Source organism: Suncus etruscus, chromosome 2 (assembly GCF_024139225.1).
Source record: "Suncus etruscus isolate mSunEtr1 chromosome 2, mSunEtr1.pri.cur, whole genome shotgun sequence".
NCBI classification, from domain to species: Eukaryota; Metazoa; Chordata; class Mammalia; order Eulipotyphla; family Soricidae; genus Suncus; species Suncus etruscus.
Genome location: NC_064849.1, coordinates 40789418 through 40812195, shown reverse-complemented (window position 1 = coordinate 40812195; position 22778 = coordinate 40789418). Strand labels below are relative to the sequence as shown.

Here is a 22778-nt window from a genome sequence, read left to right as displayed (position 1 = left end):
CACTGTACTATATCTCTCCTGCCCTCTAGGTCACTTTTTATTTTTGTTTGTTTTCTGGTTTTTTGGCCACACATATCTGTTCAGAGCTTATTCTTGGATCTGTGCTCAGGGATCACTTGTGATGGTCTTGGGGATCATATGGGGTTCTTTTTTGTTTTGTTTTGTTCTTTGTTTTTTGGGTTACACCTGGTGGTGCTCTGGGGTTACTCCTGGTTCTGTGCTCAGAAGTCACTCCTGGCAGGCTGGGGGACCATATGGGATGCCAGGATTCGAACTGGGTCTGTCCTGTGTTGGCCCGTATGCAAAGCAAACACCTTACCACAGTGCTAACGCTCCAGCCCCTCATATGGGGTTCTGAGAATTGAACTTAGGTCAGTAGTATGTAAGGCAAGCACCCTACCTACTGTAATATTGCTCCAACCTGCATCACTTTTCATGTATCCTATAGATTTTCATTATGATAGATATTTCTTTTTTTTAATTTTTTATTTAAACAACTTTATTACATACATGATTATGCTTGGGTTTCAGTCATGTAAAGAACACTACCCATCACCAGTGCAACATTCCCATCACCAGTGTCCCAAATTTCCCTCCTCGCCACCCAACCCCCGCCTGTACTCTAGACAGGCATTCTATTTCCCTTATACATTCTCATTATTAGAATAGTTCAAAACGTAGTTATTTCTCTAACTAAACTCATCCCTGTTTGTGGTGAGCTTCATGAGGTGAGCTATAACTTCCAGCTCTTTTCTCTTTTGTGTCTGAAAGTAATTATTGCAAGAATGTCTTTCATTTTTCTTAAAACCCATAGATGAGTGAGACCATTCTGCATCTTTCTCTCTCTCTCTGATTTATTTCACTCAGCATAATAGATTCCATGTACATCCATGTATAAGAAAATTTCATGACTTCATCTCTCCTGACAGCATGGTATTGGAATAAAGACAGGCCCTCAGATCAGAGGAATAGGCTTGAATACTCAGAGAATGTTCCCCAGACATACATTCACCTAATTTTTTTTTTTTTTTTTGGTTTTTGGGCCACACCCATTTGACGCTCAGGGGTTACTCCTGGCTATGCGCTCAGAAGTCGCTCCTGGCTTGGGGGACCATATGGGACGCCGGGGGATCGAACCGCGGTCCGTCCTAGGCTAGCGCAGGCAAGGCAGGCACCTTACCTCTAGCGCCACCGCCCGGCCCCACATTCACCTAATTTTTGATAAAGGAGCAAGAAATCCTAAATGGAACAGGGAAAGCCTCTTCAACAAGTGGTGTTGGCACCACTGGCTAGCCACTTGCAAAAAATTGAACTTAGACTCCCAGCTAACATCATGTACGAAGGTTAAATCCAAATGGATGAAAGACCTCGATATCAGACCCGAAACCATAAGACATATAGAACAACACGTAGGTAAAATACTCCAGGACATTGAGACTAAAGGCATCTTCAAAGAGGAAACTGCACTCTGCAAGCAAGTGAAAGTAGAGATTAACAGATGGGAATATATTAAACTGAGAAGCTTCTGCACCTCAAAAGAAATAGTGCCCAGGATACAAGAGCCCCCCACTGAGTGGGAGAAACTATTCACCCAATACCCATCAGACAAGGGGCTAATCTCCAAAATATACAAGGCACTGACAGAAATTTACAAAAAAGAAACATCTAATCCCATCAAAAAATGGGGAGAAGAAATGGACAGACACTTTGACAAAGAAGAAATACAAATGGCCAAAAGACACATAAAAACTGCTCCACATCACTAATCGTCAGGAAGATGCAAATCAAAACAACTATGAGGTACCACCTCACACCCCAGAGATTGGCACACATCACAAAGAATGAGAACAAGCAGTGTTGGCGGGGATATGGAGAGAAAGGAACTCTTATCCACTGCTGGTGGGAATGCCGTCTAGTTCAACCTTTATGGAAAGCAATATGGAGTTTCCTCCAAAAACTGGAAATCAAGCTCCCATTCTGTAACTCCACCTTGGATTTAGGTGTACATACCTGAGACCCACCCTTTTCTGGGAGGGGTCTTGGGAACTGGATATTAGGTGTAACCTTACCTGCAAGACCCCTCCCATTCCAGGGAGTGGTCTTGGAAGGTTATATAAAGCCTTTGACCCAGGGGATTAGGGTCTTTGCCCTTTTGGCTCTTGGCTGGCTCTCTCGCTTCTGGTCTTTGGGCAGCATGGAGCCCAAAGGGAAGATGGCTGAAAGGAGTTAAGATGCAGGGTAGCTAAGAATGGCTGAGTGCTTGAAAGGTTATGAGATAGGCCACACACATGTGGTGAATAGGGCATGAATAAAGTTGATGCTTCCTGATGCCTGCCTGTGAGTGAGTTCTATACCCGTCGCTTTCCTGAACCCCAGACCCGCCAGTTCTTGGGGGATGAAGCCACGTGGCCGGGGCCTAAGGACAAAGGCCTCCATCCACCTCCATCCTTCACCATCCATCGCCATCCAGGTCCATCTTTAATTATTTGATTCTACACCATACGACCCAGCTATACCACTCCTAGGAATATACCCTAGGAACACAAAAATACAATACAAAAATCCCTTCCTTACACCTATATTCATTGCAGCACTATTTACCATAGCAAGACTCTGGAAACAGCCAAGATACCCTTCAACAGATGAATGGCTAAAGAAACTGTGGTACATATGATAGATATTTCATAGAAGAAATATCAGTGAATGTTGGATTAAACTATATTTACCTCCAGAAAGGCACACACCTTTCTTTTTCAGACTGCTAGAATGGAGTTTGAGACAGTATAATCTAGTCTGTGGTAATATTTGTTACAGTTTTAGTTTGTTTCAGTTTCACAACTAGTTTAAGATGTGCTGTTTTGTTTTTTGTGGTGCCACATCTGGCAGTACTTTGAGCCACACCTGGAACCACTTTTGATATCAGGAACCACATGATCTCCTAAGAACACTGAACAGGGAATGAGTGATATGTTTAGGTTTTATGGTGAGAAAAATAATCATGTTCAACTTTTCATGAAAAACTAGAAGTAGGACATTGAAAGCATCCTTTTTGTTTTTCAGATTAATATATTTTGGTGGCTATGGGTGTAGGAAACACAATGAACTCCAAGACTGTTTTGATGTGCATGATGCATCTTGGGTAAGATAATAATCACTGTTTCTATTCTTTTGTCTTTTTTTTAATGCTAATTTAGTATCTTTTTAAAGTCTTAGAAACAATGAGTCTAAGTTTCCATTTTAATGTTTTATAATTCACATTGAAAAAGTGTGCTTTCTGTCTATGGAATTGGGTTCCACTGGAGAAAGTTTTTCTCATTAATGGTGTTTACTTTTATAATTACTAGAAGGATAATTGTTTTTGTGCCTCATTAATCTGTTAGACAATTTGTAAAGGCTTTAAGTCAAGATAGTTTGTTTTGTTTAGATTGTTTTGGGACCACATATAACAATGCTCAAGCTTACTACTGGCTCTGCACTCAGTAATTAATCCTGGCAGCGCTCAGGGGACTACATAGGATCCCGGGGATCAAACTTAGCTTGGCTGCATACAAGGCACATGCCCTAGTTGCTGTACAGTCACTCTAGCCTCTCTATGACATGTTGGACAAATTTTGATTATAGGTTGACACCAGGTTTGTTGCTTACATAAGCCTCCTTTTAGGAAGTTCCACCAGACCTATTCATAGCTCAGACTGACCTCGGTATATGAGTTAGTAAGCTAGTCTTGATGCTGTCTTTCCTACTTCTTCCATTATTTTTGGCCACACTCAGCTGTACTCAGAGCTTACTCCTGGCTCTGCACTCAGGTATTAATCCTGGTAGGCTCTGGAAGCCATTTTGGATGACAGAGATCAAATCTTGGTTAGCCACATGCAAAGCAAATGCCCAGTAGTATCGCTCTGACTTCAAAATATTTTTCTTTGTTTTATTTATTTTGTTTTTTTTTTGAACAACACTTGGCTGTGACTAGGGCTTAGTCCTGGCTCTGCAGTCAGGAGTAACTTCTGGCAGTGTTTAGGGAACCATATGGAGAGAGTGCTGGGGATCAAGCCTGGATCAGAAGCATGCAAGGAAAATGTCCTACCCTCTGTATATCACTCTGTCCCAAAATATATATAACTGTACAAAAAAGTTACACCACCAAGTTTTATTGGAATTTTTTTCAGATTTACCATATGCTAAGATATTGTAATTGTATATTATTAGCATAAATTTATGTGTATAATTAATGTATATACCTTTGGATATGGGTATGTATATTTTTTGTTTTTATACATTTGGGGCTATACCTCATGGTACTCAGAGCTTAGTCCTGACTGTGCTTGAGGAATCACTGTTGTCAGTGGTCAGGGACTATTCTTGGCAGTGTTCAGGACCCAGAGGATCACTGTTGATTGTGCTCAGGGGACATATGTTGGGAATATGTCCTTTACTGGGGATTGAACCTGTGTTGGCTGTGTGCAAGGTAAATACTATATCTCTAGTCCTGATTGTTGTTTTTTTATTTTTTAATTGAATCACCATAAAATACATTATTCAAAAGTTGTTGTTGGGCTGGAGTGATAACACAGCAGTAGAGCATTTGCTTTACTCCCGGCTGACCTGGGACAGATCTGGGTTCAATGCCCGGCCATCCCATATGGTCTCATGAGCCTGCCAGGAGCAATTTCTGAGCACAGAACCAGGAATAACCCCTGCACACTGTTGGGTATGGCCCAAAAACAAAACAAAATAATACCAAAAAATAACCCCAAAAGTTGTTAGTTGAGTTTCAATTGTGCAGTATTCTAACACCCTTCCCATCCCCAGTATGCATTTCCCAGCCCAATATCAGCAGCTTCCCTCCCACCCCTTACCCACCCCCTGCCTACATGTTAGACAATATTCTTCTCTGCCTCTCTCTCTGTCTCTCTTTTTCCTTCTCTTCCCATATTCAACCCTTTCTCATTCCCTTCTCCCTTCTCTCCCCATCTCGTCTTTCCTTTTTTTTTTTTTTTACCTTTTAGACCCATGGTTTTCAATATTTTTATACAACCCAGTTCTTGTCCAGAGTGATTCTTTAAAACTATCCTTGTAGGGGCCTGAAGAGATAGCACAGCGGTGTTTGCCTTGCAAGCAGCCGATCCAGGACCAAAGGTGGTTGGTTCGAATCCGGTGTCCCATATGGTTCCCTGTGCCTGCCAGGAGCTATTTCTGAGCAGACAGCCAGGAGTAACCCCTGAGCAACACCGGGTGTGGCCCAAAAACAAAACAAAACAAAAAAACAAATCCCGGTGTCACATATGGTCCCCTGTGCCTGCCAGGAGCTATTTCTGAGCAGACAGCCTGGAGTAACCCTTGAGCACTGCCAGGTGTGGCTCAAAAACAAAACAAAAAAAAAAACCAAAAAAAAAAACAAAAAAACTATCCTTGTCATAGCTGTCCTTTCTCTGCCTTTAACTGCACTCCCCCTCCCACTTTGTGATAATCTTTCTATCATGGACCAGTCCTCCTGGCCCTTATTTGAGTATTATTCTCAGTACATGTTTTGTTTATAGCCTACAAATGAGTACAGTCATTCTGTCTGTGCCTCTCCTGAGCAAAATGATTTGCTCAGCTGATACTTTCCATGTCTATTCATGCAAATTTCATGACTTCATTTTCATAAAAAGCTGTGCAGTTTTCCTTTGAGTAGATGTGCCAATTTATTTATCTACTTCTCTGTTCTCAGGCACTTGGGTTATTTCTAGATCCTGGCTATTGTAAATAGTGCCACAGTGAACATAGGAATTCATTGATGCCTTTTCTGGATTAGTGTTTGAGCCCTGAGGGTATATTCCCAGGAATGGTATTGTTCGGTCAAATAAAAACTCAATTTCTATTTTCCAAAAAGGCCATACCATTTGACATTCCCACCAGCAATCAGAAGCTCTTTCTTTGAATATGGGTCTTTTATTTATTTATTTTTGTATATGGGTCTTTTTTTTAAGTTCCCATGTTTCTGAGTTTATAAAATGAAATGTTGGGGCCAGAGCAATAGCACAGCAGGTAGGGCATTTGCCTTGCACATAGCTGACCCTTGCACATAGCTGACCCAGAGTCAATCCCCAACATCCCATATGGCCCCCAGAGCCTGCCAGAGCAATATCTGAATGTAGAGCAAGGAGTGACCCCTGAGCACTAACAAGTGTGGCCAAAACCAAAAAATAAAATAAAAAATGAGGTATTATCTGGGTCAGAAAATAGTACAAGTAGGTAAGATGTTCACCACGTTTACTGCCAATACACTTAAATCCCCAGTACCACCTCTGGTCCCCTAAGCATTGTGAAATTTGTTCTTTGTGCACAGAACCAGGAATAAGCACTAATTAGGCATAGCTGAATGTGGCCCAAAACACCCTCCAAATTTTTATTTAGTGCTAGGAATTGAATTTAGTGCTCCCAATGCAAAGCATATACTTCAGCTCTTTGGGCCATCTTCATGTTTCTAAAAGGAAATATCCTTAAAACACTGCTACTTATAGTACAGTTAGGATAAAGAATATGTCCTAAAGTTTCTGATAATAGAGGTAATTTAGTTTAAGTGCTAAACTAAGTACAAACTATTTTAAGTACTGACAGAAATAATGAATATTTTTTACATGTGCAGAGTTCATCTGTGGGAATAAGAAAAATAAAAGACAGTATGTCTTTTAAAAATAAGAGACAGTAGAGATGAGGGCTGGGAGGACAGCCCATGATATGAAGCTTAACAAAGAGCAGTGAGTGCACTGACAACTACCATGACAATGATAGTTGGAACTGGGTGCTGAAATAGGGTAAAGTGATATGCATGGCACCTCCTCATTAGCAATAGTGCAAATCACAATGTCAAATAGGAAGGAGAGAGTGAGAGAGAGGAGAATGCTTACCCCCAGAGACAAGCAGGGGTGAAGGTGGGGAGAGAAATGGGGGACATTGATGGCAGTAAAGTTACACTGGTGAGGGGGGCATATATTCTATTACTGAAACCCAACTATGAACATTTCTGTAACCACAGTACTTCAATAAATAAGTAATTATTTGGGGCAGTAGAGGAACCACACCCTGCAGTGCTCAGGGGATACTCTGGCTCTGCACTCATAAATCACTCCTGGCAGGCTCGGGTATAAAATAAAAATCTACGAGTTGTGAGATCACCCCACATGCTTTGCTTCTAACCCCTTAGGTGAATGAGTCTGAAGAAGCAGGGTAACTGTGAAGAAATGAGTGATCGAGAGAGAGAGAGAGAGAGAGAGAGAGAGAGAGAGAGAGAGAGAGAGAGAGAGAGAGAGAGAGAGAGAAGGAGAGAGAGAGGGGAAGAAGAGAGAGAGAAGTACTATCCAGTGGGCTTTTTACATATCAAAGAGAGAGATTTTAGGAAGGAGGAAGTGTGAGGAACACTTTGCTTGGGGTTGATAGCTGGGCATCATCTTACACTTGGGGGACCTTATGGAATGCCAGGGATCAAATCTGGGTCATCCACATGCAAGGCAAAATGCTCTACCCATTGTGCTATCACTCTGGCCCCTAAATAAAGAAATCATTATTTACAAAACACTAGTGCAGAGGTAAATTAAGTAGTAATAGGGGATTTTAGTAACCCGAGAGAGGCTAAATTCACAGTAACTGCTAAGCATAATCTTGCAGACATTTTTGTCTCAGGAAATAAAAGCTAAAGGGATAATACAAGAGTTCAAGATGTCTCCCTTGCATGCAGCTGACCCTTGTTTGATTCTGGGCTCCACATACGGTCCTCTCAGCACTGCCATTTGTGAACTCTGAGCACACAGAGCTGGGAGAACTATGAACAGCAATGGGTAAGGCTCAACTTCCCACCCCCTGCCACCAACAAACGAAAGAAAATAAAGAAGAGAATAAGAACTAGTTTGATTCAAAAGAGAACCTGGTTGCTTGGTTTAATAGAAGTGATCAAACTTTTGGGAAAAATAATCTAGGGGCTTGAGTGATAGCACAATGGGTAGAGCATTTGCCTGGCACACGGCTGACCCTGGTTTGATCCCTGACATCTTATATGGTCCCCCGAGCCTGCCAGGAGCGATTTCTGAGCATAGAGCCAGGACTAACCACCGAGCACTGTGGGTATGGCACAAAACCAACACACACACACACACACACACACACACACACACACACACACACACACCCCTAATCCTCTCAAATATTTTCTCTAATAGCAGAAGTTTAGAATCGTAAGCACCTGCGTATCTCAAAATATAAATATCTATTCTTTTCAATTTTATCTTTTGTTTTGGGGGTTACCCCTGGCAGTGGTCAGGGGTTATTCCTGGCTCTGCTCAGGAATAACTCTCGGCTGTGCTTGGGGGACCATATGGAATGCCAAGGATCGAACCTGGGTCAGCTATATGCAAAGCAAGTGCTTTACCTGCTAAAGTATTGCTTCATCCCTGTTCTCTTCCATTTTACAAAAGGAGATTCTTTGAGAACATTGGAAGATTGTCATCAACAATAAAATTTTGATTCATAAAAATTTTTGATTCATACCACCACATTTCATGAGTCATTCTATGCTTTTAATCTTATGCCTATAATATCATAACATTCAGCTCTGTTTCTTTAATCTTTATTATAGCAATCTGAAAATTATAAATATATTAAATATTTTTAAAAATTTATATTTTAGGAAGAGCAAATATTCTGGGGGTGGCATAATGATGTTCATGTATTTGACACAAAGACACAGACATGGTTTCAACCAAAAATTAAAGTAAGTATTTTTAAAAGTTGCCCTTATGTTTGTATACTTATTGATACTTTAACAATATATTAGGGACCAGAGAGATAACACAGTGACCTTAAAGCATGTGAAAAAAGTTTTAAGTGAAGGAGGCCCAGATTCAATCCTGGGAACCATAAGATATGATCTGCTGAGGGCAGTCATCAAGCCCAGAGCCAGAAGTCCCAAGCAATATCTGACAATATCATAAAAATAAACACAAATATTTGTTTAGACAAGGCTCAGCAAAATGCCTTTGGAATAATAAAAAGTATAATTTTATGTTATTCCCAGAGCACTGCCCAGATAGTATTATTTAGTGGGGACTGTGTTCAAGAGATCACCCAACATGCATACACCTTCATGGGTTCGATTCCTGGCATTCCAGCCTTCCAGGCCAATCCAGGGCTGACCCCAGGTTGACCTGGGATTGGCCTGGATTCAATCCCTGACATCCCATATGGTCCCCCAAGCCTGCCAGGAGTGATTTTTGAGTGCAGAGCCAGGAGTAACTCCTGAGTGCAGCCAGGTGTGGACCACCAAAAATCACAAGCCTGATTATGTTACTCTGCTACTTTTTTAAAAATTTTATTTATTTATTTATTTATTTTGGTTTTTGGGCCACACCCGTTTGACGCTCAGGGGTTACTCCTGGCCAAGCACTCAGAAATCGCCCCTGGCTTGGGGGGACCATATGGGACGCCAGGGGATCAAACCGTGGTCCGTCCTACGCTAGCGCTTGCAAGGCAGACACCTTACCTCTAGCACCATCTTCCCGGCCCCTTAAAATTTTATTTTATAGAAACAATTATGATCAACAGAATCCTTATTAGTTGAATTTGAGAATCTGTTACTTTCTATATATGTGATGTGTAGTTATATATGCCCATGGTACTTTTTTCTGCTGTATATAATTTTACCCTGTGAACATGCATGCTTTTCCCTGGAAAATTTTAAGTCTATTCAGCATAAAAGTTTCTTCCCCCCACCCCCCTCCTGAATCTTGCTCTACTGTTTGTGCTGGTCAGACTTTCTTCCCAACTTGCAATATTTTTTTTATCTAATTTTGCTTACCCATAAACTCTTCATTTTTATTAAAAAACATTTGTTAGGTGCTGGAGTTAGCACAGTGGGTAGGGCATTTGTCTTGCACACGCCTGACCTGGATTCTATTCCCAGGATCCCATGTGGTCCTCTCGAACATACCAGGAGTAATTTCTGAGCATAGAGCTAGCAGTGACCCCTGATCTCTGGCGAATTTGTCCCAAAAACAAAAACAGTTTTGTTTAATAGTGAATTCATACATAACTAGAAAGTATCTTTTAGAATGATTTGAATGAAAGTATCTTTTGAAAGAAAGAACAATGGAGATTAGGTTCTAAGAAGGAGTGATTTATTCAGCACATCGTGGCACTTTGCAACACTCTTTTCTTGACTTCTTTCTGCTTTTCTTTATTAACTATTTGTGTCTTTGGAAGACTGACTTGCTCATCTAACAAGAATATGACATTGGACACTCAAAAAACTTCTACTGGTGCTGTGTATTCTCTCAGTGATTATAATTTTTTAAAAAGGACCCTGATTCTTTTTTGAAATACAGAACTGGCATAGTCAGTCTTTATATAAATTCCAGAACTTTATCTCCCTATGCCAATGCAAAGATTGACTAGGCCAGATTCTCAAGCTTATCTCAATGTTTTGTTGTTGCTGTTGGGTATTTTTGTTTGTTTTTGAGCCACACCAGTGGTTCTCAGAACTTTCTTCTAGCTCTGTGCTTAGGGATCTCTCCTGGAGGTGTTTGAGGGATGCCTGGGATTGAACTCAAGTTAGCTGTGTGCAAGACAAGTACTCTGCCTGCTCTGTTATTGCTCTGATCCTTCAAACCTATCTCTATGAAGTATGGTTTTATTATTGATAAACTCACCATAGCTCTGTAGATTGGACTAGACAAAATCAAAATTGACTACTAATATCCATATTCTTACAGGCCAACTTGTATTGATAGAAGTACATAAAATCTGACACATTTACTTTTACTTGGTTAGTTAATATATTGGTTAGGAGGCCAAACTTGGCTGTGTTTAGGGCTTACTCCTGGTTCTGCATAAGAAGTTTTTGTGTGGGAAAATTTGTTTGATTTTTTTTAAATTAATTTTTATTGAGATGCTGTGATTTACAAAGCTATTTATATTTGAGTTTTAGGTATACAATTATATAATATCTGGTCACCAATGTCTATTTTCCTCCACCAATGTCTCAGTATTTCCCCAAACCACCCTCTGCCTCCTTGACAGGCACATTTGTAAGTTTGTTTAACCTTTTTTTTTTAATTTATGTATTTTTAGATTTTGGCCACATTTGGTGGTGTTCAGGTTTCGCTCATGGCTCTATACTCATGAATCACTCCTGGCAGGCTCAGGAAAACATATAAGTTACCTGGGACCAAACCAAGACCACCCACATGCAAGATGGTTGGCCACATAAAGCCTTACCTTTTGTACTATCTCTCTAGCATCAGAAACTACTTTTGAAAGGTGAATAAATTTAATTCTAGAGGAGCAGTACTTGTCTACAACTATTACTATTTCAAACTATCTTTTGCAGTAGGGTTATTAACAGACACAGTTAAGAGGAATTTCTCATATTGAGTATAGAATATGATGTCCTTTCACTTGTTTTCAATTTTTACACACACTACTGATCTTTGCTTACAGGGCGGAGTTCCACCGCAGCCACGAGCAGCACATACTTGTGCAGTGCTTGGAAATAAAGGCTATGTCTTTGGAGGACGTGTTTTGGTTAGTGTTTTTAATAGAAATTGTTTTTATATACAATGCTTCTGATAAAATTTGTCTTCTGACTTTTTGAAACTATGCAGTATACCAATAATCTAGAGATTAAAATATCATTCAGCAACATTGGTTACTTCTACTCCCAAAGTAGTTCATTTGGGGGTAATCATCAATAATTATACATAATATCTTATTGAGAGGAATTCTTAATTTCAGTAATATAAAAAAGTTTGATTTCCTTTTTAAAACTGTTTAAATTTATTTTTCTTCTTTGAGATTTTGATTTTGTGTCTCTGTTAATCTTTGAATACATAGCATTGTTTCTTAGTATAATAACTTATAATTTTATAATAAGTTATAACATACATATAATCTATTTTAATCTGAATTTAGTTTTAACTCATGAAAAATAAAACACTGAATAATTTAGTATGCTTTGATTTTAGCAAACTAGGATGAATGATTTGCATTACCTAAATTTAGATACTTGGACTTGGTCTGGAAGGTAAGTGTAAGATTTAAGTGTTTTAATTTAAAGACATTTCTCTTTGTATGTTTGTGTGTATGTGTTTGACATAATCTAAATTTGGGTCTCTGAAACCTATATTTTTTCCTTTATGTCATATATATAGCATGATACATTAATTTAAATAATAGCTGTTTTTCAATTAAATTGTGTAAAACAGAAATATTAATAGTTAAAAATAGATTATGAAAGTACTTGTTTCATAACATATTTGCAAATGCTTGTTAGTACAAGAAATGAAGAACACATAGGGTAATGTGATGACAGATAGATTTTTATTTATGGCTCATAATCTACAGAATAAATGTAGTTATCATTTCACTTTATGTAATGGGATAGAATTAGAATTCCAAAGTATGATGCTATTGAAAATAAAACCATGGGGAAATGTCATAAGAAAATATAGATTTTTGGGCCCGGAGAGATGGCACAGCGGCATTTGCCTTGCAAGCAGCCGATCCAGGACCAAAGGTGGTTGGTTCGAATCCCGGTGTCCCATATGGTCCCCCGTGCCTGCCAGGGGCTATTTCTGAGCAGACAGCCAGGAGTAACCCCTGAGCACTGCCGGGTGTGGCCCAAAAACCAAAAAAAAAGAAAATATATATTTTTATCTTTAAATTTTGGCATAGAGGGCCCGGAGAGATAGCACAGTAGCGTTTGCCTTGCAAGCAGCCGATCCAGGACCAAAGGTGGTTGGTTCAAATCCCGGTGTCCCATATGGTCCCCCGTGCCTACCAGGAGCTATTTCTGAGCAGACAGCCAGGAGTAACCCCTGAGCACTGCCGGGTGTGACCCAAAAACCAAAAACCAAAAAAAAAAATTTTGGCATAGAGAAAGCATTTATTTTTTTTCTTTTGGACCACACTTGTCTGTGCTTATGGCTTACTTCTGGCTCTGCATTAATGGATAACTCCCGGTGGGGTTTGGGGACCATATGGGCTGCTGGGGACTGAACTTGGGTTGACTGTGTGTAAGAAAAGTATGCTGGGGGTGGAGAGATAGAATGGAGGTAGGGTGTTTGCCTTGCATGCAGAAGGACGGTGGTTCGAATCCCGGCATCCCTTGGTCCCCCATGCCTGCCAGGGGTGATTTCTGAGCGCAGAGCCAGGAGTAACCCCTGAGCAAAGCTGGGTGTGACTCAAAAACCAAAAGAAAAAGAAAAGTATGCTATTACCATACTTTATTATCATCTCTCTGACCAGGGAAAGCATTTTCTCTTCTCCTTTCCTTTTCTCTCCTTTCCCTTTTTCTTCCACTTCCCTCTTCTCCCCTTCCTTCCTTTCTTTTGTCTTTCCTCTTTTTCCCTTCCCTCTCCTCTCCTCCCTTCTTTTTTTCAGTCCCCCTTTTGTTGGTAGTTCACCCACCCTTCATCCCCCACACCCATCCATCTCCTCCCTTCTTTTTCCTTTTCTTTTCCCTTTTTGTTGTCTCTTTATTTTGAGGCCACACTCAGCTTTGTTCCAGGTTCTCTTCCACCCCCATTTTTGTGCCACAACCTTTTATTCTCAGGAGTCCAAATTCTGCACTCAGGAATCAAGGCAAGCACTTTACCTGCTATACTTTTATTGCTATGATTCTGTTCTCAAGACTTTTAATTTTCATTTTTTTATTTTAATTTTAATTTTAATTTTATTTTATTTTAATTTAATTTTATTTTAATTTTAATTTTTTTATTTTAATTATTTTAATTTTCATTTTTTATTTTAATTTAATTTTATTTTATTTTAATTTTAATTTTTTATTTTAATTATTTTAATTAAAATTTAATTAATTTTAATTTTAAATTAATTAATTTAATTTAATTTAATTTTCATTTTTTAAATTTTATTTTCATTTTTTATTTTAATTTTAATTATTTTAATTTTAATTTTTAATTTTAATTTTAATTTTAATTTAATTTTAATTTAATTTAATTTTCATTTTCATTTTTTTATTTTAATTATGACAACAAAGATGCAAAGAAAGAGGACAGGGTAAAGTTACAGTGGAAGCCCAATCACCCATAAACAGAATTCTCGGTAGTCCCATCGATGATATCCCAGCCTTGAACTTTCAGCCAAAGAAAATTAAGAAAAACAAAACTGAACCCATGTACAATACAATTACTTTGTCCCTCAAATCCCCAGTTGTAGTACATACTATTTCTTAGCAGCACACAATATAATCTAAAGACATTAGACTTATGTAACTCCTTAAACATTGAGGGCAAAGTACATTTCTCTAGTTCCATGCACATGCTTACTAGTTTAAGTTAACCTCAAAAGTTTTAGTGGGTTGTTTTTCTTAAGGATTGGAGTCAAGGGAACATAGTAAAAAAAGGTATTAAAGTGGCATTTGTTTGCATAGGCCCACCAAAACATAAGGGACATGGAAAGACAAATTATGGTCTAAATACAAGGAGACCCTACCACTGAAGTTTCCTGGCACAGGACTGACTCTAGGCTCCAGGCAAACTAGTTTGTCCAATTCAAGTCATCGTCTGTAGTGGCAATACACCTCCATTCCTCACATAGTCTCTGTTGTTGGTATCATGCTTCTGTATTAAAGATCCTGGAGTCTGCATATCCCATATTGCAGTCAGGATGGTGCAGAGCATCCTCTCGTTTCACCTCACACTTAAGGGGCACTAGAGAGAACCATGTCCTGTAGAGCAGGTCATTGTTGTTGTCAAGTCTTCTCAGTGTAAGCGGAAGTCTCTTTTAGGAGGTTGATGTCAGACCCTTGGTAGAGTCTTTCCTGGTAGAGGACTGCTTCCAGCTGTTGCTATAAAAGACCTTGGATGTTTCGTAAATAGCTTGCCTGGTTCCGGCATGAATGGAGGATGCCCATTCTTCTGAGGCCTGTGCCAGGTCATTATATCAATGTTCGGGGTGTAGGGTACATTGTACTGAGATTTATTAGATAAGAACTTATCTGTATGTATGGTGTTTTCCCATTTTAATGTGTCTATGCAAACAAGGATCAATGCCATGAAGCATTATTGGTGCATCTGGAGGCAATAGGAGCAAGACCAGCAATTTCCATGACATAGTTCAATCATAGGCATCAAACTGAGGGACAGTTCCAACAACAATCCTTACTTAACAGCTTACAAAGAAAAGACAAGATGAAAAGTGGATAGAAACATCATGGTAGAAGAATATATAGAGAGTTACATCAGTTAAAGAAAATACCTATAAAATATTCAAAAGATATATGTGTTCAATATGTGTTCAATTTGTGTCCTTCTAAATAGTTCTGGGATTTGTTAGATCTACTGTATGTCTTAGGTCAGAGATTAGAACTATGTGTTACTGAAGTTAAGAAGGGTAAATCTGGGGTACTGACAGTTGGGAGAAGCATATGTTCGCGCGGGGGCGCTAGCCCCCGAGCGGTTTGCAAAATGTAGACTGTATGAAATTGCCAGTGACAGCCTGAGTATAGCTGAGCAGCTATCTGCCACCCACCAGATCAAACTCCACCCCCTAAGCCCAGCCCGAAGGACAGGGGATTTAAGCCCCACCCTAGGCCAGTGTCCGGGCCCGGCCTGGGCGTGGGGAAAACCCAGGGTGCCCTGTCATCTCCTTCCAGGAACCCACCTGGAGATCTGGAGGAATGGGGGAGAGGGGGGTCGGCTGACCCAGGTTCGAGCCCCCCTACCCTAGGCCGGATTAGCAGGCCACTGGCACATGCGGAGGCCTGCCAGCTGCCCACCCGTGCCGGCTAAAAATCCTGCTCCAGGAAGGGAAAGAGACCCTCCCCAGCCCGAAGGACAGGGAATTTAAGCCCCACCCTAGGCCAGTGTCCCGGCCCGGCCTGGGCGTGGGGAAAACCCAGGGTGCCCCGTCATCTCCTTCCAGGAACCCACCTGGAGATCCGGAGGAATGGGGGAGAGGGGGGTCGGCTGACCCAGGTCCGAGCCCCCCTACCCTAGGCCGGGTTAGCAGGCCGCTGGCACATGCAGAGGCCTGCCAGCTGCCCACCGTGCCGGCTAAAAATCCTGCTCCAGGAAGGGAGAGAGACCCTTAATTTTCATTTTATGCTCTATAACTGGGTATAATACATATTAAAAGGTAAAATTTGTTTCAGTTCATCTAAGAATTTTAAGAATGCTTTAAAATCATTCCTATAGGTAAGATTAGGAAAATCCATTTTTTAAAGTAATGAATTTTTTCCCGTTAAAGTCTAAAGGCTTTTTTTCACTAATATAATTCTTATATTTTAATGTTATTCCTTGCCACAGAATTTCCATTAATGGAGAAAACCCTACACATCGGTCATGGCATACTCTGACAGCACTAGCTGATGATAAGCTTTTCCTATTTGGTGGACTAAGTGCAGATAATGTTCCCTTAAGTAAGTCAACTGAAAGTTAGTCTGCATTGCTTTATTTATTTTATCTGATACTTAATGTCTCTTCCATAATTTATTTTCTGAAGTATGAATTAATTAATCTACAGCTGTATATTTACATGAAGTATAATTTTATAAGGCTCTGGTATCTATTTATTGTCTTTTAAAAATTACTTTGAATTTAGTAGCATACTATCTTTTCTCTTATATCCTACAAATTAGTGAGATCATTTTGTCTATTCATCTCCCTCTGACTCATTTCACTCAGCATAATACACAACATATTCATCCATGTATAAGCAAATTTTATGACTTCATTTTTCCTGACTGCTGTATAGTATTGCATTGGATAGATGTACCAGTTTCTTTAGCCACTTATCCGTTGTTGGGCATCTGGGTTGTTTCTAGATTCTGGATATTGTAAACAGTGCTGCAATTAACATAGGGATTAGAGTGCTTTTCTGCATTGTATTTTTCAGTCCCTAGGATATATCCCTAGGATTGATATTGCTGGTTCATATGGGAGCTCACTTTCTAGTTTTTTTAAGGAATATCCATATTGTTTTCTAAAAAGGCTGGATCAGTTGCCATTCCCACCAGCAGTGAATGAGAGTCCCTTTCTCCCCATATCTGCCCACACTAGTTATTCTTGTTCTTTTTGATGTGTGTCAGTCTCTGTGGTGTGGGATGATATCTCACTGTAATTTTAATTTGCCTCTCCATGATAATTAGTGGACAAAGAGTAATTTTTTCATGTCTATTCATTTCTTCTTCACATTTTTGTTTGGAATTAGGTGGTTTTTTCTTGCTAAGTTCTATCAGTGCTTGTTTATCTTAGATATTAAACTCTTATCATATGGGCATTGGGTGAATAGTTTCTCTCATTTTGTAGATAGTTTTTATATCCTAGTCACTGTTATAAACTGTGCATAAATCTCTCAGTTTAATGTAGTCCCATTTGTTTTCCTTTGCTTCTATTTGCTTGGCTAGTGATGTTTCTTCCTTATAGATGTCTTTAGGTTTAGTGTCATGGAGTGTTCTACCAATATTTTCCTTTATGCATGGTAAATTGAGGTCTCAGTTCATTTTTTCCCAATACCACTTATTGAAGAGGCTTTCCTTGCTCCATTTCATAATTCTTGCCCCTTTATCAAAGATTAATTGATCATAGACCTGGGGTCAGTCTTAGAATATTCAAGTCTGTTTTACTGATCTGAGGATCTGTCTTTGTACCAGTACCATGATATTTTAATGACTACTGCTTTTTAGTATAGTTTAAAGTTGGGGAAAGCGATGCCTTCCATCTTCTTATTACCAAGGATTGCTTTAGCTATTTATGGAGGCTTATTGTTCCATATGAATTTCAGGTGCATTTGATCCAACTCTTTGAAAAATGTCATAGATATTATAGAGGTTGCATTAAATCTTTACAATGCTTTGGGAAGTATTGCATTTTAATGATGATAATCATCCCAATTCATGAGCAAGGTATATGTCTCCATTTCCTTGTGTCCTATTTCATTTATAGAAGCAGTATTTTTTTGTGGTTGTTTTGTTCTGTTTTTGAGCCACAACCTTCTGTTCTTTGTGTTCAGGGGTTACTCCGAGGTCTGCTCTTAGAAATCACTCCTGGCAGACTTGGGGGACCATATGGGATGCCAGGGATCAAACCCAGATCAGCCGCATGCAAGGCACATGTCCTACCTGCTGTGCTATGGCTCCAACTGGTAGTGTTTTGTAGTTTTCTTTGTATAGATTTTTCATCTCTATAGTTAAGTTGACTTCAAGGTACTTGATTTTCTGAGGCATAATTATGATTGTGATTTTTTTGTTTTTGTTTTTTGGGTCACATCTGGCAGCCCTAAGGGGTTACTCCTGGCACTATGCTCAGAAATCACTCCTGGCAAGCTCAGGGGACCATATGGGATGCCAGGATTCGAACCACCATTCTTCTGCATGTAAGGCAAATGCCTTATATCCATCTATCTCTCCGGCCCCAATTGGGATTTTTAAATATATCTTCTCTTTTATTATTTTCATATAAAAAATTCAAGGCTTTTTGCATACTACTTTTTTAGAATGCTACTTTGTGGTTTTTTTTTTTTTTGTTGTGGTTTTTGGGTCACACCCGGCAGTGCTCAGGGGTTACTCCTGGTTTCATGCTCAGAAATTGCTCCTGGAGGCACGGGGGACCATATGGGACACCGGGATTCGAACTGATGACCTTCTGCATGAAAGGCAAATGCCTTACCTCCATGCTATCTCTCTGGCCCCTAGAATGCTACTTTACTACACAAATTAATTTTTTTTCTAGAAACTTTGTGCTAGTCTTTAGGTTTTCTAAATTTTTGTATCATGTCATCTGCAAACAGAGCTTTTTTGGGGGGGAGCCACACCCAGAAGTGCTCAAGGGTTACTCCTGATTCTGTCCTCAGCAGTCTCTCTTGGCAGGTTCAGGGGATCGTGCTAGACACCTAAGATCAAACCCAGGTTCATCATGTATCAGCTGCATACAAGGCAAACACCCTACTACTGTGCTACCACTCTGGCCCAATTTTTCTTTTCTTTTCATTTTTTTCGGGGGGCACACCTAGTAGCACTCAGAAGTTACTCCTGGCTCTGCACTCAGAAATTGCCCTTGGAAGGCTTTAGAGACCATATAGGATGCTGGGAATCGAACCTGGATCAGTCACGTGCAATGCAAAGGCCCTACCACTGTGCTATTGCTTTGGCCCCTGCAAACAGAGCTTGACTCCTTTCTTTCCTATCTGTATGCCCTTGATATTTTTTTTCTTGCATAATTACTATGGCAAGTAATTTCAGGACTGCATTAAATAGAAGTGGTGAGAGAGGGCAGAGAACCTTGTTTTGTGCTAGATCTTAGAGAGGAAAGGCTTTTAGTTTTTTCCAGTGAGTATGATGTTTGCAATGGGCTTGTAGTAAATGGCTTTGACTATATTGAGAAAGCTTCTTTTGATTCTCATCTTGATGAGATGGTTTTTGTTTGTTTGTTTTGTTTGTTTGTTTTAGAGCCACACCTGGCAGCGCTTAGGGGTTACTCCTGGCTCTGTGCTCAGAAATTGCTCCTGGCAGGCTCGGAGGACCATATGGGATGCCAGGGATCATCCTGGGTCAGTCACATGTAAGGCAAATGCCCTACTGCTGCTGTGCTATTGCTCCAGCCCCTTGATGAGATGTTTAATCATGAATGGATGCTAAAACTTGTCAAATGCTTTCTCTGTATGTATTGCTATAATCATATCGTTTTTTTCTTTTATTGATATGGTATTGATTGAATATTGATTGAACTTGTGTATGTTTAATCATCCTTGCATCTCTAGATGCATCACAGTATATAATGGCCTTCTTAATGAGTTGATAGATTCTATTTGCTAGTATTTTGTGGAGGATCTTTGCGTCTGTGTTCATTAAGGATATCGGCCAATAATTCTCTTTTTTTGTGTTTGTATTGTCCCTGTCTGCTTTTGGTATCGGGGTGATGCTATAACTTCATAGAAACTCCTTGGGATTGTTTCTTTTTCTTCAATTTCTGGAAGAGCCTGAAAAAGATCAGCAGTTAGGTCCTTCTTAAAGGTTTGAAAGAATTTATTAGTGAATCTATCTTGGCCTGATCTTTTGTTTTTGAAAAGCCTTTGATTACCATTTCAATTTTTTCAATCATGATAGATCTGGTCTGTTCAGCTTGTCCATATCATCTTGGTTCAAACTTGGGAGATAATAGGAGTTCAAGAATTTATTCATTTCTTCCAGGTTCTCTTGTTTTGTGACATACAGCTTTTCAATCTGATTACCCTTTCAATTTCTGTAGTGTCTGTTGTGACATCCCCCTTTTATTTTTTATTCCATTTATTAAAGTTCTGTCTCTTTGTGAGTTTTGCTAATGGTTTATCAGTCATGCTTATTTTTTTTCAAAGAACCAACTATTGCTTTTATTGATCTTTTGGATTCTTTTTTGGTTTTCCAGTTCATTAATTTCTGCTCTAAGGTTCTTTTTATTTTTTTTCTTTATTTAAGCATGATTCCATGCTTCCATACATGATTCCATACATGATTATAGTTGGGTTTCAGTCATAAAAAGAACACCCCAACTTCACCAGTGCAACCTTCCCACCACCAATGCCCCCATCTCCCTCTTCTCTAAGTTTTATTATTTCATTCCTCCTGCCTGTTTTTGACTCACTTTGTCAGTCATTTTTCATTTTTAAGCTATGCCATTAAGTTATTTAGGCTCTTTCTTCCTGGTGAATGCTTGCAAAGCTCCAAACTTTCATCTTAATACCACTTTTGCTGTGCTTTACAAATTCTGATAATTTATGTCTTCATTCTGTTTGTTTCCAGGAATCTTTTTATCCCTCTTTGTTTTCTTCTCTGAACCATTGGTTGTAGTGATCTGTTTAATTTCCAGGTTATATAACATTATTTCTTCATTTCTATTTGTAATTTGCTTCTGTATTCAGTGCATCATGATCTGAGAACATAGTTGATACAATTTCTATCCTCTTGATTTTTTTTTTTTTTTTTTTTTTTTTTTGGTTTTTGGGTCACACCCGGCGGTGCTCAGGGGTTACTCCTGGCTGTCTGCTCAGAAATAGCTCCTAGCAGGTACAGGGGACCATATGGGACACCGGGATTTGAACCAACCACCTTTGGTTCTGGATCGGCTGCTTGCAAGGCAAACGCTGCTGTGCTATCTCTCCGGGCCCTATCCTCTTGATTTTATGAAGATATGTTTTGTGGCCCATCATTTGATCTATCTTGATGAATGTTCCATGTGCATTGGAGAAGAGTGTATTCAGCTTTTCAGGGATGAAAAGCCAAATATATATACATACACATGTATATATATTTATACACTATGTCCCTTTCTTCCATTTCTTCCTTCAAAGCCAGTATATCTTGCTGAGTTTTATCCTGGTTGATCTATCAAGAGTTAATAGTGATGTTGACATCTTTAACTACAATTGTGTTGTTATTGATATCTTTCTTCAGGTCTATTAGCAGTTGTTTTAAATATTTTGCTGGTCCCTCATTGGGTACATATATATTTTGGAGTATGATTTATTCTTGATGTACATATTCCCTGATTATTAAGAAATTCTTTTTTTTTTTTTTTTTTTTGTGATTTTTGGGTCACACCCGGCAGTGCTCAGGGGTTATTCCTGGCTCCAGGCTCAGAAATTGCTCCTGGCAGACTCGGGGGACCATATGGGATGCCGGGATTCGAACTGATGACCTCCTGCATGAAAGGCAAATGCCTTACCTCCATGCTATCTCTCCGGCCCCCATTAAGAAATTCTTAAGAAACTATTAAGAAATTATTAAGAAACTCTCTTGTCAGGGGCCGGAGAGATAGCATGGAGGTAAGGCATTTACCTTTCATGCAGAAGGTCATCGGTTCGAATCCCGGCGTCCCATATGGTCCCCCGTGCATGCCAGGAGCAATTTCTGAGCACAGAGCCAGGAAAAACCCCTGAGCATTGCCGGGTGTGACCCAAAAACCACAAAAAAAAAAAAAAAAAGAAACTCTCTTGTCTCTTATAATCTTTTTAAGCCTGAAGTCTTTGTCATCTGATGTTAGTATGGCCACCCCATCCTTTGTAAGGGAATTGTTTGAAGGATTGGCTTCCAACCTTTAATTTTGAAATATGTGTTTGTGGGGCCGGGAAGGTGGCGCTAGAGGTAAGGTGTCTGCCTTGCAAGCGCTAGCGTAGGACGGACCTCGGTTCGATCCCCCGGTGTCCCATATGGTTCCCCCAAGCCAGGGGCGATTTCTGAGCGCTTGGCCAGGAGTAACCCCTGAGCGTCAAACGGGTGTGGCCCAAAAACCAAAAAAAAAAAAAAAAAAAGAAATATGTGTTTGTTCTGACTATTCAGATGTGTTTCTTGCAGGCAGCAACATATTGGACTCAATTTTCTGATCCATTTTGAAACTCTGTGTCTCTTGATTGGTACATTTAGTTCATTGATTTTTGGGAGTGGGGGTTTTGTCCACACCTGGTGGTTCTTAGGGATTATTCCTAGCTCTGCATTCAGAAATCACCTTGGAAGGTCCGGGGGAACAGGTGAGATGTTTTGTTTTGTTTTGTTTTGGGCCACACCCAGTGATGCTTAGGAGTACTCCTGGCTATGTGCTCAGAAATCACTCCTGGCTTGGGGGGACAATATGGGGTGCCAGGAGATCCAATCGAGGTCCATCCTAGGCTAGCGCAGGCAAGGCAGATGCCTTACCGCTTGCGCCACCACTCCAACCCCTCAGCTATGCATTTTTTAGTGAGTTGACCAACAAACACATTCTACATGTAGTTGGGAAGACATCAATTTCTTGTAGGAGATGTTGATTGCATATTATTAC

The 22778-nt window shown here is 39.8% G+C and overlaps 1 protein-coding gene across 1 annotated transcript in view; it reads left to right on the top strand.

The window, feature by feature from the left end:
• The window catches only part of KLHDC1 (kelch domain containing 1), a 36555-nt gene that overhangs the window by 789 nt on the left and 12988 nt on the right, over nt 1–22778 (top strand). Inside the window, exons 3-7 of the mRNA XM_049767434.1 lie at nt 3061–3139; nt 8663–8746; nt 11470–11553; nt 11994–12052; nt 16296–16408. Of these exons, the coding sequence (XP_049623391.1) occupies nt 3061–3139; nt 8663–8746; nt 11470–11553; nt 11994–12052; nt 16296–16408 (419 nt within the window). The remainder of the gene's footprint in view (nt 1–3060; nt 3140–8662; nt 8747–11469; nt 11554–11993; nt 12053–16295; nt 16409–22778) is intronic.